General features: G+C 46.9%; 1 protein-coding gene across 1 annotated transcript in view; it reads right to left on the reverse strand.

Moving 5' to 3' along the window:
* The window catches only part of CRACR2B (calcium release activated channel regulator 2B), a 224,539-nt gene that overhangs the window by 53,986 nt on the left and 154,942 nt on the right, over nt 1–15,611 (reverse strand). Inside the window, exon 4 of the mRNA XM_030201259.1 lies at nt 10,535–10,685. Within this exon, the coding sequence (XP_030057119.1) occupies nt 10,535–10,685 (151 nt within the window). The remainder of the gene's footprint in view (nt 1–10,534; nt 10,686–15,611) is intronic.

Below are 15,611 nucleotides of genomic sequence, written 5' to 3' on the forward strand. Positions count from 1 at the left end.
TTCTAATGTACAGTGCATAGATCTCCCAAAATTTAATCAGGGTCAAACTTTTATTTTTTATCCCTCCACTCTTCCCCCCTCCCAGTCTCCACCCCACCCCCAGTTGTACTTCGCAGTTATAGGAGCATAGTGGTGATGTACTGGATAGGCTGTGACATGTAACCATTCATGACTCTCTGTGTACTTAAAGATCATCCATCTACTCAATATCCAATCTCCATCAAAAAAGGGACTTCTCATTAGCCTAGAAATATCGAATCATGTTCATGATCCCTGCAGCGGTGACTTATTACCAGAGCCTTACCTCCACCATAACACCCTAACCCCCAAGCCTTCCAATCCCCTCCCGCACCTCCCCCCTAGCTACTCCCTCTCCTGCCCCCCTTCTACCTCCCTCCCCCCCCCCCCCGGCAAGCAGGAAACGGTCCTGTCTCGCTCTCCAGCTCCAGGCCTCCTCCATTCCCCACCACTTCACTTCGGCTTTATCAGGCATTGAGGAGCAAGCTACGCCCCCTTGGGCTAAGAGCTTGCAGATACGGCATCCAGATCTGGAGAAATTGTGCTCTACGTTTGGGCGATCGTTTTGAATTTCTTGCTTCCCAAGAGGCCAAGAGGTGCACTTGGTTTCACCAGTGCCAGTAGGCCGGCTCCTCTGGAGATGTCCAATATTGCATAATGCACTTCCGAGCTACCAAACTCAGTTTCCTGCATGGTTTTATAGCGGGGGCACATAGCAGGGCAAAGGCTCTTGGTTGATCCAGCAGTCGAATTATAAAACCTTTTATTATTCCCCAGTCGAATTATAAAACCTTTTGCCCGCTGCCAAAATGCACGCACCTTGGGACATTGCCATAAGGCATGATACAATGAGCTGGGACCCCTTCCACATTTGGAACAGGCTGAACTGTTCGGCCCCATCACATGAGCCAGCTGTGCTTTAGACATGTAGCCTCGGAGGACTACTCTATATCCACATTCTCTCAGCCTTTCATCCTGTCGTTGAGCCTCTTTCATTAAAACTTGTGGTCCAAGGGTCAATTTTAGCAGACACTGGAAAAGGTGTCGGTACTCAGTACCCCCGAGTACCCCCTCAAAAAAAGCCCTGCATATATATAACCTAATTTGGACATTTTCGGTTTGTGGAAGTTAGTGCACAACACTGCCAATGAGCTGCTTGACTAGCTCACATGAGTTTTCCTTTGAGAACTGGTGTAAAAACAGTCAGCACATTCTAGACTCAAAACAGACTATTAAAAATGCCCCCATGATCATAAAATACTTCAACATAAATGTAGCCACTTCTAGGGGGAATGACCTATTAATAGTTCTTGAATCTTCCAAAGAGGAGAGAAAGAGCAATATCACGGTTCCATTACAGGAATCTAACGTAACTCATATAGCTTCTGGTGCCTTGCTATGATCTTAGTATAGAATAGCAGAGATTCCAGCTAATTTCTCATAAATGATTTCAGCTCAAAGTTCATCATTAGACTATAGACTCTCAAACCACAGTCCAGAAATCTCCCCTTCTCAGTAACAAAATCTCTACTACTCCCTATTTCCAATCCCTGCTTCCTTTCACTGTCATGGCTCAATACAACTATATTCATACCCCAGAATAATAAGGGCTATGGGGCTGCATTTAGCCATTGTGTCTATTGGGTTGAAGCACAGTTGATCAATCCTATCTAGAGTTGTACTACCACCCCGTAACCATCAGTACTCCCCAAACCCAAAGAAAGTACCAAAACATCCACTCATGGTACACATATGACCTTCAAGAGTATTTCAGCTATTTATAGCAAGTGATCTCTGCTTAGCCTCTTCTGCTTCAGAGGAAACATTCTTAGTGACCCAGCCCCAGATACTCAGAACTCCGGCGCTGTAGAGAACAGCGCCAGAAAACAGCAGCCTGAACACTGAAGAAAAATTACCACACAATGCTCAACACTATCAACGTGCAAATTATATGCACGCTGTTAGTGTTGAGCATTGGAACTTAAAGAGGGAGGAACGTGCCTGATGCATGCCCACAAGAGCTGTACAGGAGGCACAGCTCTTGTGCGCATGCTCAGTCAAGAGGGAAGCGCTGTGGTCTCCGGAGCAGAAACTGTAGGCAGAAAGTAAACCAGGCAGCAAAATGTAAAAATATAACAAGTAAAAAAATTAGAAAGAAAAATATAACACTGGAGACGACACCAGAAGCAAGTTGCAGAAACTGTAGAGCTGTACAGGAAACCACAGCTTTCTGGTACCCGCAACCTCCCGCAACAGGAACTAGAGATCGGCAAGGGACCCCTGAGATTAAGCAAAGATCAGCTGCCCCCATCCCTCCCTCTACTCCCAGGGATTCCTCTGTAACTCTGCTCAGAACTGTTAGGGCAGGCCGGTTCTCTGAGCATTGGAGGGAATCGCTAATAGCCTCATTTACATCACATTTTAATACTAATGAACTCATTTGCATAGAATCTTCAGTCGTAGCTTCCATGAACATTTATAAACAGAGCCAAAACATTTTGTGCATTAGGTACACAATAACGTGCAGGCTAAACTACCTAAAACCAGTTTAAATGAAAGGTTGCAAGCCCGGTTAGCTTTGAGCATCGGGATCCCTGTCTTTCCTCATATGAGAAATGCTGCCATTCTCTAATTAATTTAGTTGCTCCCTGCTGCAGTTTTCTAACTCCCTTAAAACAGAGACCAATACTACCTGGATTTCTAGATGTGGGCTCAGCAGGTCCTCACTGCCTATTTTTTGTGCCATCTCTCCAAGTGTTCAAGTCAAAACTCACAAAAGTTCTTCATATGCTTTCTTTTCCTAATTTTTACATTGCTTTCCCTTTCTATAGTCGTTAATAATTGATTTTGTAGTTTTTTCCCCATTCAGTTTGCAGGACACACAGGGTAGGGCTGAGTGATTAATAAATAACAGAAGTTATGCATTTTCCTTCAGGTATACACCTCAGTTCACCTGCTGACAGTCAGAACTAGACATGACCAATGTTCCTTCATTCCTCTGCCTTCCAGCTTCCACTTGGCACGGCTGTCACAAGGAGCAGAATACATGCCTTCACATGGAGGCTCATGTGCCACGCTCTTGTTCAGGACACACTCGAATGGATGTGATACCTTCTAAAAGTCCTCATGCAGTCTCTTTACTCACACAGAGCTTTCTATCTTTGCTGTTGTCATTTTTGAAAGGTGTTTCAGATAAATAGGCCATTTTAATAAATACCAGAATTATCTATAGTGGCCTGTCGTCCAGCTTTTTTAAAGAACTTGTTCTATGCCATGTTTAAGAAAGAGAAGGAAATGCAGTTGTCCTGATTTTTGGTCACTCTGTACATGAAAACACTAACCTGATTGAATTCTACACATGGTGCACATGGGCAGAGGTAAGATTTGGAAATGGGTAGCATATTGTGATTTTCTTACTACTGTCCCCATCTTACTCTCACCCTTCCTTCTGCTCTGTCTTTTCCTCTCCCCTCCGATCCTTTTAGGTTTCTCTCCATCTATACTCCCCAAACTCCTTTCCACACACCTGTTTACACTTCTGTCTGTCCTCCCCCCCCCCCCCCCCCCCCCCAGGTCTTCATTTCTTCCTCCTCTAGTATTTATCTTTCCCTTTTCCCTCACCAACACTTCTTCAAGTTCCTCTCCATCCTTTACTTTCATATTCTTGTTAGACCCCCCCCCCCCAGATTCATCTTTCTCCTCCTCCCTCAGATTCCTCTTCATCTCTTACTCCCTTTTACTTAGGTTTCTCCTAATCTGTCCCCATCATGTCCTGCATCAATGACCACACTTTGATCACTATTAAATCAATCCAATTTACAATCTTGTTTCACCTCTACTGCTGTTTATTTTTATAACATCTACAAGTTTAGCAAGGAAAATTGTTTATAAATCATAGTGGGCCCAAAGCAAACTCTGTGCTCTCTACTATTTATATTGGTCCAATACTTCTTAATCTTTCTTGCTTGGCTTCCTTACTTTTTATTATGTAAACTGCTACACTGCACCTGCTGGTGTTAATGGCAGTTTATCAAGCAGCTACAAACAAATAAATATCATCAAGTTAGAAAGTTGCATTCAAAATGATTTAACCAGCCAGGAGAACCTCCTGCCCAGTTAAATCACTTCTTTATGTCTATCTAACATTCAACAGCACTTAAACTGAACAGAGCCACTGAATACCCCTTTACTGTCCGGTTAGTGCCAGAATGGGCTGTGAGCAGAGCTGGTACTCAACTGGTTAGAGGTGATATTCAGACTGCTAATCAGTTAAGTAAGTGGCTAAAGTTAGGACAGCAAAAAAGGGTGTCCCAACTTTATCCGCAGAGCTAACTGTGCACCGGTATGAATATCGTCTGGTGTCCATTCAACTCCAAGGTAGCGGCCTAAGGGATTCCTGCTGTCCCCTCCGTCTCCTCCAATCATGATATCCCCAGCAGTGGCATAGCTACGTGGGGCCACAGGGGCCTGGGCCCCTGTAGATTTGGCCCTGGACCCCCCTGCCGATGACCCTGTTGACCCCCACGCCCGCTGACGACCCTCGCCAACCCTCCCCCACTGCTTCTGTCACCATGGGCTACCTTTGGTGGCAGGGAACCCCAATCCCCACCAGCCGAGGTCCTCTTATTCCCGCGAAGGCTTCGTTCTGTTTCTGACGTCCTGCACATTGTACGTGCAGGACGTCAGACTCACAGAAACAGAACGAAGCCATCTTACAAGGCTTCATTCTGTTTCTGTGAGTTTGATGTCCTGCACGTACAACATGCAGGACATCAGAAACAGAACAAAGCCTTCGTGGGAAGAAGAGGACCTCGGCTGGCAGGGATTGGGGTCCCTGCCAGCAAAGGTAGCCCATGGCGATGGCGGTGGCGGGGGAGGCTTAGCGGCGGGAGGGGGGTCGAGAGGGTCGTCGGTGGGAAGGGGGGTCGACAGGGTCATCAGCAGGGGTCATCAGTTGGTGGTGGCGGCGGTGGTGGGGAGGGGAGGTTGGCAATGGGGGGGTGTCAGCGGCGCCGGGGGGGGGGGCTAAAATGTGCCCCCTCACCTCGGGCTCTGGACCCCCCCTCCTGCCAAAGTCTGGCTACGACCCTGACAGACCTACCTTTTGTATCCCTGGATGCTTAGAGGGGTCCAATAGGGAGAAGCGAATCACACTCATTCCTGCCTGTCATGGCTCCATTCTCAAAATGGCCACTGCAACCCCTGGGGGCAGTCTCATGGCAGTTGCTAGTACAATGAGGCTACTGTTAGAGGCTGCAGAAGCCATTTTGAGAAAGGAGTCACGAAAGGCAGATGTGAGTGAACATCATTCTTGCCCAGGGATATAAAAGGTAGGCCTGTGGGGCAGGGGCGTAGCCAGACAACAGATTTTGGGTGGGCCTAGGCAAGAAGTGGGTGGGCCTAGGCAAGAAGTGGGTGGGCACCAAGTGTTCTTCCCCCCCACTCCAACCACCACCCTAAAAGATCTCAGCTGGCAGGAAAATGCTTCTTTCCACCCTGGCAGTCTGCAGCAGGCATGTGCTGAAAACTGAGCATGTGCAGGTGTCGGTATCGTGGAGAGTAGTGTTTTCGTTACCATCAGGGGGAAGTCTTCAGCTGACCGAATTTAGGATCCCCACCAGCTACTGTTAAACGTGTGCTACTGTTGGGTGGGCCTGAGCCTTAAGTGGGTGGGCCCTGGCCCACCCAGGCCCACCTGTGGCTAGGCCACTGCTGTGGGGCCTATGGGGGTGGGAAGGGTAGGGTGGGGGCCTGGTCTGGGGCTTGCTGGCTTCAGAGGGGAGGGGGGGAATGGAGTGGGTGAGGGAACCTGCTTGCACTTATGTGGGTCCTGGCTGAAAGTTCTGGTGGCTTCTACATGCTGAATTAGCCTTGGATATTCAATGCTGGAGCCCGGACCTGACCTGGCATTGAATATCTGGGGTTAATTCTGCTGCAATGGTCAGAGTTTAAAAAAATGCTGCCCTCTGGGGGCTGAATATTGACAGGTTAGATTATAACATCCCTGTACTCTAGACTCCAAACCAACAGATACTGATGCTACCTGAGTCAACTGGCAACTAGAATTCTCAAGGGTTAATTTACACTAGATAGCTTTAAGGGGTATTTAGCCAATGAGATTCCTCAACTTACTGACACATCCCTAACCTTTGTTTGTTATAGAGTGCATCACATACAGAGAAACAGCATTGGACTATTGACAGTGATCTATAGGGCAGTTTTCCTTGTGATACTTTTTCAGGGGAAGGAAGGAATCAGGGAGCTCAGGGTGCAGTTGCAAAGGCCCCAAAACTCTTACAAAGTGCAGAAGACAGCAGCAACCACATAATTGTGCTGTCTTTAAAGAAACCTTGGTAATACTCCTGCGTTCTGCACATTAAAATGTGATGGAATGCTCGCATTAAAAACTAAATCATGCTGAAATCCAAACAGTATTGAAGGGAAAGAGGAAAGGGAATGGGACTTAATATACTGCCTTTCTGTGGTTTTTCCAACTACATTCAAAGTGGTTTAAATATTATATACAGGTACTTATTTGTACCTGGGACAATGAAGGGTTAAGTGACTTGCCTAGGTTCACAAGGAGCTGCAGTGGGAATTGAACCACTGCACTAACCACTAGGCTACTCCTCCACTCCAAGACACGATTCTATGTCAGTTTCCACCTGGATAGTTTCCACCAACTAATTCCTATCTGGACAATTCCCACCTAGGACAATTCCCACTGAATCAATTACCACCACACCAGGGGGGACAATTCCCACCCTTAACCCAAAAAAACTGCACTAGGACAAATAATCTCCCTCCCTTTCTCTTCCACATTGTTTGGGGGGCCATTACACGCTCACCCCCCTCCCCACAACAGTATCTTTTACACATCCCTTTCCTCTTCCAGAGATGCAGTTCATGTGGGAGGGGCAATGCCCCCCCCCCCCCCCCCACAACCGCCAAACTAGGTTTCAACATAATTCATGTTTAATCTGGGATCTACATGTCATAAATAAGTAAATAAATGAATAGATAAATACAAAGTGCTATTCAATGCCCCCCCTACACCCCCAAACTAGGTTTCAACCTAATTCAGCCCCTCAAAATGACACACTGATTACGATTTATAACAAATTACTACTCTACTTATGCAAAGTTATTCCCTTATTATACGTCCTCTGTGAACATCTGTATGCTGTTCTAACCTCCTTGTTTCAGATGCCGTAAAAAAAAAAAAAAGCACCGCCAGGACTTATGGGACTCGATACAAGAAAGAAAGGCTAGGGAGCGTGGGAAATGTCCGGTTGGGGGGGGGGTGGAGTCCTTGGTGGGATTTGTCCCCTTAAGTGGGAATTGTCCTAGGTGGGAATTGTCTCAGGGGGAATTGGTGGGTGGGAACTGTCTGGGTGGAAACTCGCCTGATATCGAAAGACACAAACAGCAGTATTCCACTTACTCTGAGCAATTATTTCTAACACTCTTCAGAGGTCCAAATAATTTTGGTGCCTTGAAATGTACTATTTTTTAATCTTAAGTTTTAAATGAAATATATTTTATTAAGACTGAAACAGACACATAAACAAATAAGATAAAACAAAGTACAAATTATCTCCCATGCAGAACACCCCACTCCTCACCCCCACCCCATTCCCCGGTTAATCTTAACTTTTATTTTGGCAACTTGTATAAAATTATTATGCCAATAAAGTTATCAATCAGAATTATACCCAGAGATAAGTAGCGGCTTTCCCAAGACTACATGGCTGATAAAGGATTATGGGACTTTACTTCCAGAAACTTGTCTAAACCCTTTCAAAACCCAGCTACATATTCCAGCAGTGAATCCCACAGCTGGAGTGTAAATTGTGAAAAAATATGTTCTCCAGTTGTTTTAGACGTGCTACCGGTTAATGTCATGGAGTGTCCCCTACTCTACATTGTAAACAACTGTTCCCTACTTACCTCCATTGACCTGCCTGCCAGTTAAGGTGAAATAGTAAGTTTAAATAAAGATAAATGTACCCATTCCATCCCACTCGTGATTTCATGTACGTCTATCATATTCTTCTGTTGGCTCTTCTCTAAACTGAAGAGTCCTAACCTGTTTAGCCTCTCTTCACAGGTAAGCTGCCCTCCTCTGTACTTTTTATAGTTCTGCTATCTTTTATGAGATGGGGTGACCAGAACTTCATGCAGTACTCAAGATGTAATTTCACCTTGAATCCATACAGAGGTATGATAATATTTTCTGTTTTACTCTAAATAACTCAGAATAATTCCAAACACTCTACTTGATTTCTTGATCACTGCCACACATTGAGTGGAGGATTTCAGTGTATTGTCCAGAATGTCAGCCTTTTTCTTAGTGGTGACTCCTAACTCAGAACCCAGCATTCTAACTACAGTTTGGATTAGTTTCCCTATATTCGCCTAGTCTCAAAGGAGGACTGCAAGATGAGCACAGTAGGGCAAGTGGTTTTATTAAATCAGTTGGAGGAAGGGAAGTGCATTTTATACAATGACAGGTACCTCCCAGAACCATATTAACATGCCTACCAGTTTCTCAGGGGTGATGATGCAGAGGTACTGAAAGAAATCTCAGTAAACTTAGAAGATGTACTGAGCCAAATTGATAAGTTAAGAGTGATAAATCACCTGGACTGGATGGTATACACCCCAACTCAAATATGAAATTGTTGATCCGCTGCTATTGGTCTGTACCTGTCATTAAAATCGTCCGTAGTACCTGAAGACTGGAGGGTAGCCAATGTGATGCCAGTTTTTAAAAAGGGTTTCAGGGATGATCCAGGAAATTACAGACCAGTAAGCCTGACTTCAGTGCTGAGCAAAATAGTGGAAACTATTATAGAGAATAAAATTACAGAACACGTGGAGGGGCATAATCGAATGGAGTGCCTAAGTTTTCATAAGGTCGTCCTCGCAGGATGGCCACGCGAAGGGGCGGGGAAACCCGTATTACTGAAACAAGATGGGTGTCCATCTTTCATTTCGATAATATGGTCGAGGACGCCTGAATCTCAACATTTAGGTCGACCTTAGAGATGGTCAACCTAAATGTTGAGCTGGTCGACCTTAGTGATGGTCGTGCCCAGTTTTCGGCCATAATGGAAACCGAGGGCGCCCATCTCAAAAACGACCAAATCCAAGCCCTTTGGTCATGGGAGGAGCCAGAATTCGTACTGCACTGGTCCCCCTGACATGGCAAGACATCAACCGGGCACCCTAGGGGGCACTGCAGTGGACTTCACAAATTGCTTCCAGGTGCATAACTCCTTTACCTTGGGTGCTGAGCCCCCCCAAAACCCACTTCCTATAACTGTACACCATTACCATAGCCCTAAGGGCTGAAAGGGGGCACCTACATGTGGGTACAGTGGGTTTGTGGTGGGGGGGATGGGCCTGGGTCCACTGCCTGAAGTGCACTGCACCCACTAAAACTGCTCCAGTGACCTGCATACTATTGTCATGGAGCTGGGTATGACATTTGAGGCTGACATAGAGGCTGGCAAAAAAAAAATTTTAAGTTTTTTTTTTTTTTTAGGGTGGGAGGGGGTTAGTGACCACTGGGGGAGTAAGGGGACGTCATCCCCAATTCCCTCTGGTGGTCATCTGGTTAGTTCGGGCATCTTTTTGAGGCTTGGTCGCAAGAAAAAAATGGACCAAGTAAAGTCAGCCATGTGCTCGTCAGGGACGCCCTTCTTTTTTCCATTATCGGCCGAGGAGGCCCATCTCTTAATCACGCCCCAGTCCCGCCTTTGCTGCGGTGCCGACACGCCTGGTTGTCCCTGCGACAGAAAGCAGTTGAGGATGCTCAAAATCGGCTTTCGATTATGCCAATTTGGGCGGCCCTGAAAGAAGGACGCCTGTCTCCCGATTTGTGTCGGAAGATGGGTGCCCTTCTCTTTTGAAAATAAGCCTGATAGTCAAACATGGTTTAATGGGACAGAGTCAGCAAGGATTCAGCCAAAGGAGGTCTCGCCTCACCAATTTGATTCATTTCTTTGAAGGTGTGAATAAACATGTGGATAAAGGTGAGCCGGACTGCTTGCCCTGGGATTGGTGGCATGCAATGGTGCTACTAATTGGGTTTCTGCCAGGTACTTGTGACCTGGATTGACCATTGCTGGAGGCAGAATACTGGGCTAGATGGACTATTGGTGTGACCCAGCAGGGCTGTTCTTATGTCAGTCATAGATGTCTACATATGTTTAAGTTTACAAACTGTCATAGGGAAAAATAATCTAATACCATTCTGCCGCATGTGGTAGAACTGTAGCAGAAAATGAGGTAGGGGCCTATCCATAAGTGTTTCTTTGGCTCCAGGTCATGTGGACCAGGTGACATCATCCTGGGTTTCCATTTCTAGTTCTAAATTTATCATATTGAGAAACTTCCTGAATGCTTTGACGCAGGCGCTAACAGTGACCTGGATCCAGATAGTCATGCCAGAATCAGTCCCTATTTTTGAGTCATGGTTAGGGAGCATCACTGCAGTGCAGACACTTACCCTCCGAAGACCTGTGATGCTCCAAGTTGTTCCATCATAGCACAGAACCTCCTCTCCTCCTGCTCCTCATCATCTACCTGGTCCTGTTCGTCCGACCAGCCCGACTCAAATGTTTCCTCACGTCTCAAGTCCCCCATGCCTATGAACTTTCCTAGGAAGACAGAACATTAATAAGAAGAATGTAGATTCATATACACTAGGGGATATGCAGGCCAAAAGTTTTCGCTTTGTTTAGTTATCTATCGTCATTTATAGGATTTTCTTTTTTTCATTTTGTTTAGGTTTAAAACTTTTTTTTTCATATCAGTGGCAATATAGTTAATAGGTCACACAAGTGTGAACTACTGAATAGGGTGTTCTTTTAAGCAATAGTGGTGTGGAGGAGGAACCTAGAGGATCTTTTACTAAGACGTGCCCACATTTTTGGCATGTGCTAAAATTGTGGGCACATTAAACGTTAGAGACGCCAATGCATTCCTATGGGTGTCTCTAATGTTTAGCACACCCACAATTTTAGCGCGCACTAAAAACGTGAGCGCACCTTAGTAAAATAGTGGTTAGAGCACAGAGCTGATAACCAGGGAACCCTGGTTCAAATCCCACTGCTGCCCCTTGTGATCTTGGGCAAATCACTGAACATTCATTATCTCAGGTACAGATTTAGGGGCCCTTTTTAAAGTTGTGGCAAGCACTAAAGTATGCTTAGGCATACCGCATGGCACCCTGACGCATCCCGCAGTAATTTTGAAATGTGGGTGTACTCCCCACACACTACAAAGTAAAATTAATTTTTTTGATGCATGGGCATATTCTGCGCTAATCAGTTAGCGCAGTTACATTGCTGTGCGTTGATTAGCACATAAGCCCATTCTGCCTGCATAATGGGTGGTGGTAAGGGCTCATGCACTAGTCTGTTTTAGTGGCCACACACTAACGGCAGAATTTGCTTGTGACACCAAAGTGGACAAAATTAGTTCACTATTGGGCTCATTTTCGAAAGAGAAGGACGTCCATCTTTCGACATAAATCGGAAGATGGACGGACGTCCTTTTACCAGAGACGTCCAAATTGGTATATTGGAAACCCGATTTTGGACGTCTCCAACTGCAGTCCATCGCAAGGACGTCCAAATTTCAAGGCGGCATGTCGGAGGCGTAGCAAAGGCGGGACTTAGGCGTGCCTAACACTTGGAAGTCTTTGACCCATAATCGAAAAAAGCAAGGACGTCCCTGACGAACACTTGGACGTTTTCACCCGGACATGTTTTTCTTACGAATAAGGCACAAAAAGTTGCACGAAATGACCAGATGACCACCGGAGAGCATTGGGAATGACCTTCAGTTATTCCCCCAGTGGTCACTAACCCCCTCCCACCCTCAAAAAGCATCTTTAAAAATATTTCGTGCCAGCCTCTATACCTGCCTCAGATGTCATACTCAGGTCCATGACAGTGCATGAATATCCCTGGAGCAGTTTTAGTGGGTACTGCAGTGCACTTAGGACATGTGGACCCAGGCCCACCCCCCCTACCTGTTACATTTGTGGAGGAAATAGAAAGCTCTCCAAAACCCACCACAAACCCACTGTCCCCATATATAGGTGCCCCCCTTCACCCTGTACAGTTGTGGTCTACAGGATTTTGGGGGTGGGTTTGGGGGGCTCAGCACACAAGGTAAGGGAGATATGTTCCTGGGAGCATTTTATGAAGTCCACTGCAGTGCTCCCTAGGGTGCCCGGTTGGTGTCCTGGCCAGTGGCGTAGCCAGAAGTCAATTTTTGGGTGGGCCAACAGGTTGGATGGGTGGGCACTAGACAGTGGTGTGCTGGTAAATGTTTAACAACAGGCTCTCTCCCTGGTCCACCTCTGCGCTCCCCCCCCCCCCCCCCCCGTCCACCTCCCCTCAAAATTGCAGAGCTGGCTATAGCCGGGGAGAGAGCCTGGGGGGAGGGGGAGGCAATGCATTACTCTCTCCAGGAAAAAAAACATTAAATGATCTCAGGTTCCAATCTAATTCATGTTTAATGTGGGATAAAATGCCATAAATAAGTAAATAAATATAAACTTTTAATGTTGAGCACCTGATTCTCAAAGTGGACATGTTCCAATCATTATAATGAAAATAAAATGATTTTTTTCTACCTTTGCTGTCTGGCGACTTTGTTTTTCTGATCATATTGGCCCAGTATCTGATTCTGCTGCTATCTGTCCTCTTTACTCCGTTTCCAGGGCTTCCTTTCCATTTATTTATTTACTTTCCGCCTTTCTTCTTCATTTCTTGCTCTGGGTCCTTCGTAGACTTGACTGTCCAGTGGATCCAGCTTCTGCCTATTTTCCTAATCCATTTGCAATTTTCTCCTCTCTTCCTTTCCCCTCATCTCATCTCCTTCCTCACTCTTCCTTCCCCTCCATCCATGTCCAGCATTTCTTCTCTCTCCCTTCCCTCTCCTCCATCCATATCCAGCAGCCTCCTCTCTCCTGCCCTTCCCCCCATCCATCCATGTCCAGCAACCCTCCTCTGCCTCCTGCCCTCCCCTCCATCCACCCATGTCCAGCAACCTTCCTCTCTCCTCTTCCCTCCCCTCCATCCACCCATGTCCAGCAACTCTCCTCTCCCCTCCATCCATCCATACCCAGCAATTATCTTCTCTCCCCTGCCCCTATCCATCCATCCCCAGCAATTCTGTTCTTGCCCCTTATCCCCTCCATCCATCCATTCCCAGCAATTCTCCTCTCTCCCCTGCCCCCACCTCCATCCATCCATCCCCAGCAATTCTCCTCTCTCCCCTGCCCCCACTCCATCCATCCATCCCCAGCAATTCTCCTCTCTCCCCTGCCCCAACCTCCATCCATCGCCAGCAATTCTCCTCTCTCCCCTGCCCCCCACCTCCATCCATCCATCCATCATCCCCAGCAATTCTCCTCTCTCCCCTGACCCCCACCTCCATCCATCCATCCTCAGAAATTCTCCTCTCTCCCTTGCCCCCCACCTCCATCCATCATCCCAGCAATTCTCCTCTCTCCCTTGCCCCCACCTCCATCCATCCATCCATCATCCCCAGCAATTCTCCTCTCTCCCCTGACCCCCACCTCCATCCCGTGACTCTCCTCTCTCCCATCCATGTGTCCAGCGATTATCCTTCACCCCCATGCATCCTTCCCTCCCATTCCACCTGCCCGCCCTCTCTCTGACGGCAGCGCTTCCCAGACGCTGCCTACCGCCGCCACGATCTACCTCCTCTCTCTGTCTCACTCTCAACAGCAGCGGTAGCGATTCAAACACGCTACCTCCTGCTTCTAACCCGGAAGCATCTCCTCTGCAGAGGAGACGCTTCTGGGTTAGAAGCAGGAGGCAGCGTGTTTGAATCTCGACGCTACCGCTGCTGTTGAGAGTGAGACAGGGAAGTCGGGAGGAGGTAGATCATGGCGGCGGTAGGCAGCGTCTGGGAAGGGCTGCCGCCAGAGAGAAGGAGGTAGATGCAGGATCAGCGCTGCCTGCTCCCTCCGCTCCGCTGCTGGGTGGGCCTGAACCCAAACTGGGTGGGCCTAGGCCCATCCAGGCCCACCCATGGCTACGCCCCTGGTCCTGGCATGTCAGGGGGACCAGTGCACTACAAATGCTGGCTCCTCCCACGCCCAAATGGCTTGCATTAGGACATTTTTGACATGGACGTCTTTGGTTTCGAAAATCACCGAAAGTCAGAAACGTCCATGTCTAGGAACGTCCAAATCTAGGGACGTCCAAATTTAAGGATTTGGACATCTCTGACGGTATTTTCGAAACGAAAGATGGATGTCCATCTTTTTCGAAAATACGGGTTTCCCCGCCCCTGGATTTTGCCATTTTGCAAGGACGTCCAAATTGCAACTTAGACGTTTCTTTCGAAAATGCCCCTCCACACCACTAGAAGTAGGAGGAAAAGGTCTCAGATCTCACTAGATAACTCAGCCCTTTTCAATGAAAACAGGTCAGAGCACAAATCATTACAGTGACCATTTCAATCACTGACCAAAAACCTCCTCCGTCCTTCTCAGTTTTTTAATCAAATTTTTGTGCAAAACATTGTTTCAAAAAGGTACAAGTCTCTTATATCAGTACATTCATTCTTAAATTGTAACCTTATAATGGCAGCTGCCATAAATAGTTACAGTGACACTTATCTGAAACCAGTGGCATAGTGAGGGCGGCTGCCACCCGGGGCGGTTCACTGCTGCTCACCCCCCCCCCCCCCCCGGGTGCAGCATGACACCCCCCTTGGCGCATCAAACCCCCCCTCGGCGCATCACCCAAGCCCCCCCCACCCCCGAGTGCATTCTTGCCTGTTCCGGGGCAGAGGGAGCAGGGAACCAGCAGAGCCGACACCCCCCCCCCCAGTGGCGTGCACCCGGGCCGGACCACCCCCACCGTCCCGCCCTTGCTACGCCACTGTCTGAAACTAAAGAATCCTTTCTGAAGCAATCTTTTGCACAAAAATTTGATTAAAAAAAAAGAAAAAAACCAGTGTGTGTTGAAGATAAGGACAGAGGAGGCTTTTCATCAATGATTGAAATGGTCACTGTAATAATTTGTTTCATTGAAAAGGGCTGAGTTATATAGTGATGTCTGAGACCTTTTCTTCCTACCGCTAGTGGTATAGTGAACTAATTTTGGTTACTTTGGTCTTGCATTTAGGTTATTGAAGTGTGGACTTTTCCAGCCTACTTGTGGATTAAGAATTAGCTTGTGGCCATTAATACCAAAAATGGGAATTTTGGCTGTTTCCCCCCAGTGGTATAAATGGCCTTAGCAAACGGGAAAGACCCGCGTATGGGTACGCCAAGGCCACATTTTACCACTGTTTGGTACAAGGGCTGTAAACCCTTTGGGGACAGGGAAATACCTACTGTTTCTTGAATGTAACTCACTTTTGAGCTACTACAGAAATAGATGTGAGCTTAATCCAAACAACTATTTGAGCAACAGTATGCACTATTAGTGACATAGAATAACACCCCAAATTTCAGATTGTTCCTGTTATTTGTAATTAAAAATGAATGCACTTCCATAATATGCACACACATGACCATGCACACATTTACA

The sequence above is a fragment of the Microcaecilia unicolor genome, chromosome 4 (genome assembly GCF_901765095.1).
Source record: "Microcaecilia unicolor chromosome 4, aMicUni1.1, whole genome shotgun sequence".
In the NCBI taxonomy this organism is placed as follows: domain Eukaryota; kingdom Metazoa; phylum Chordata; class Amphibia; order Gymnophiona; family Siphonopidae; genus Microcaecilia; species Microcaecilia unicolor.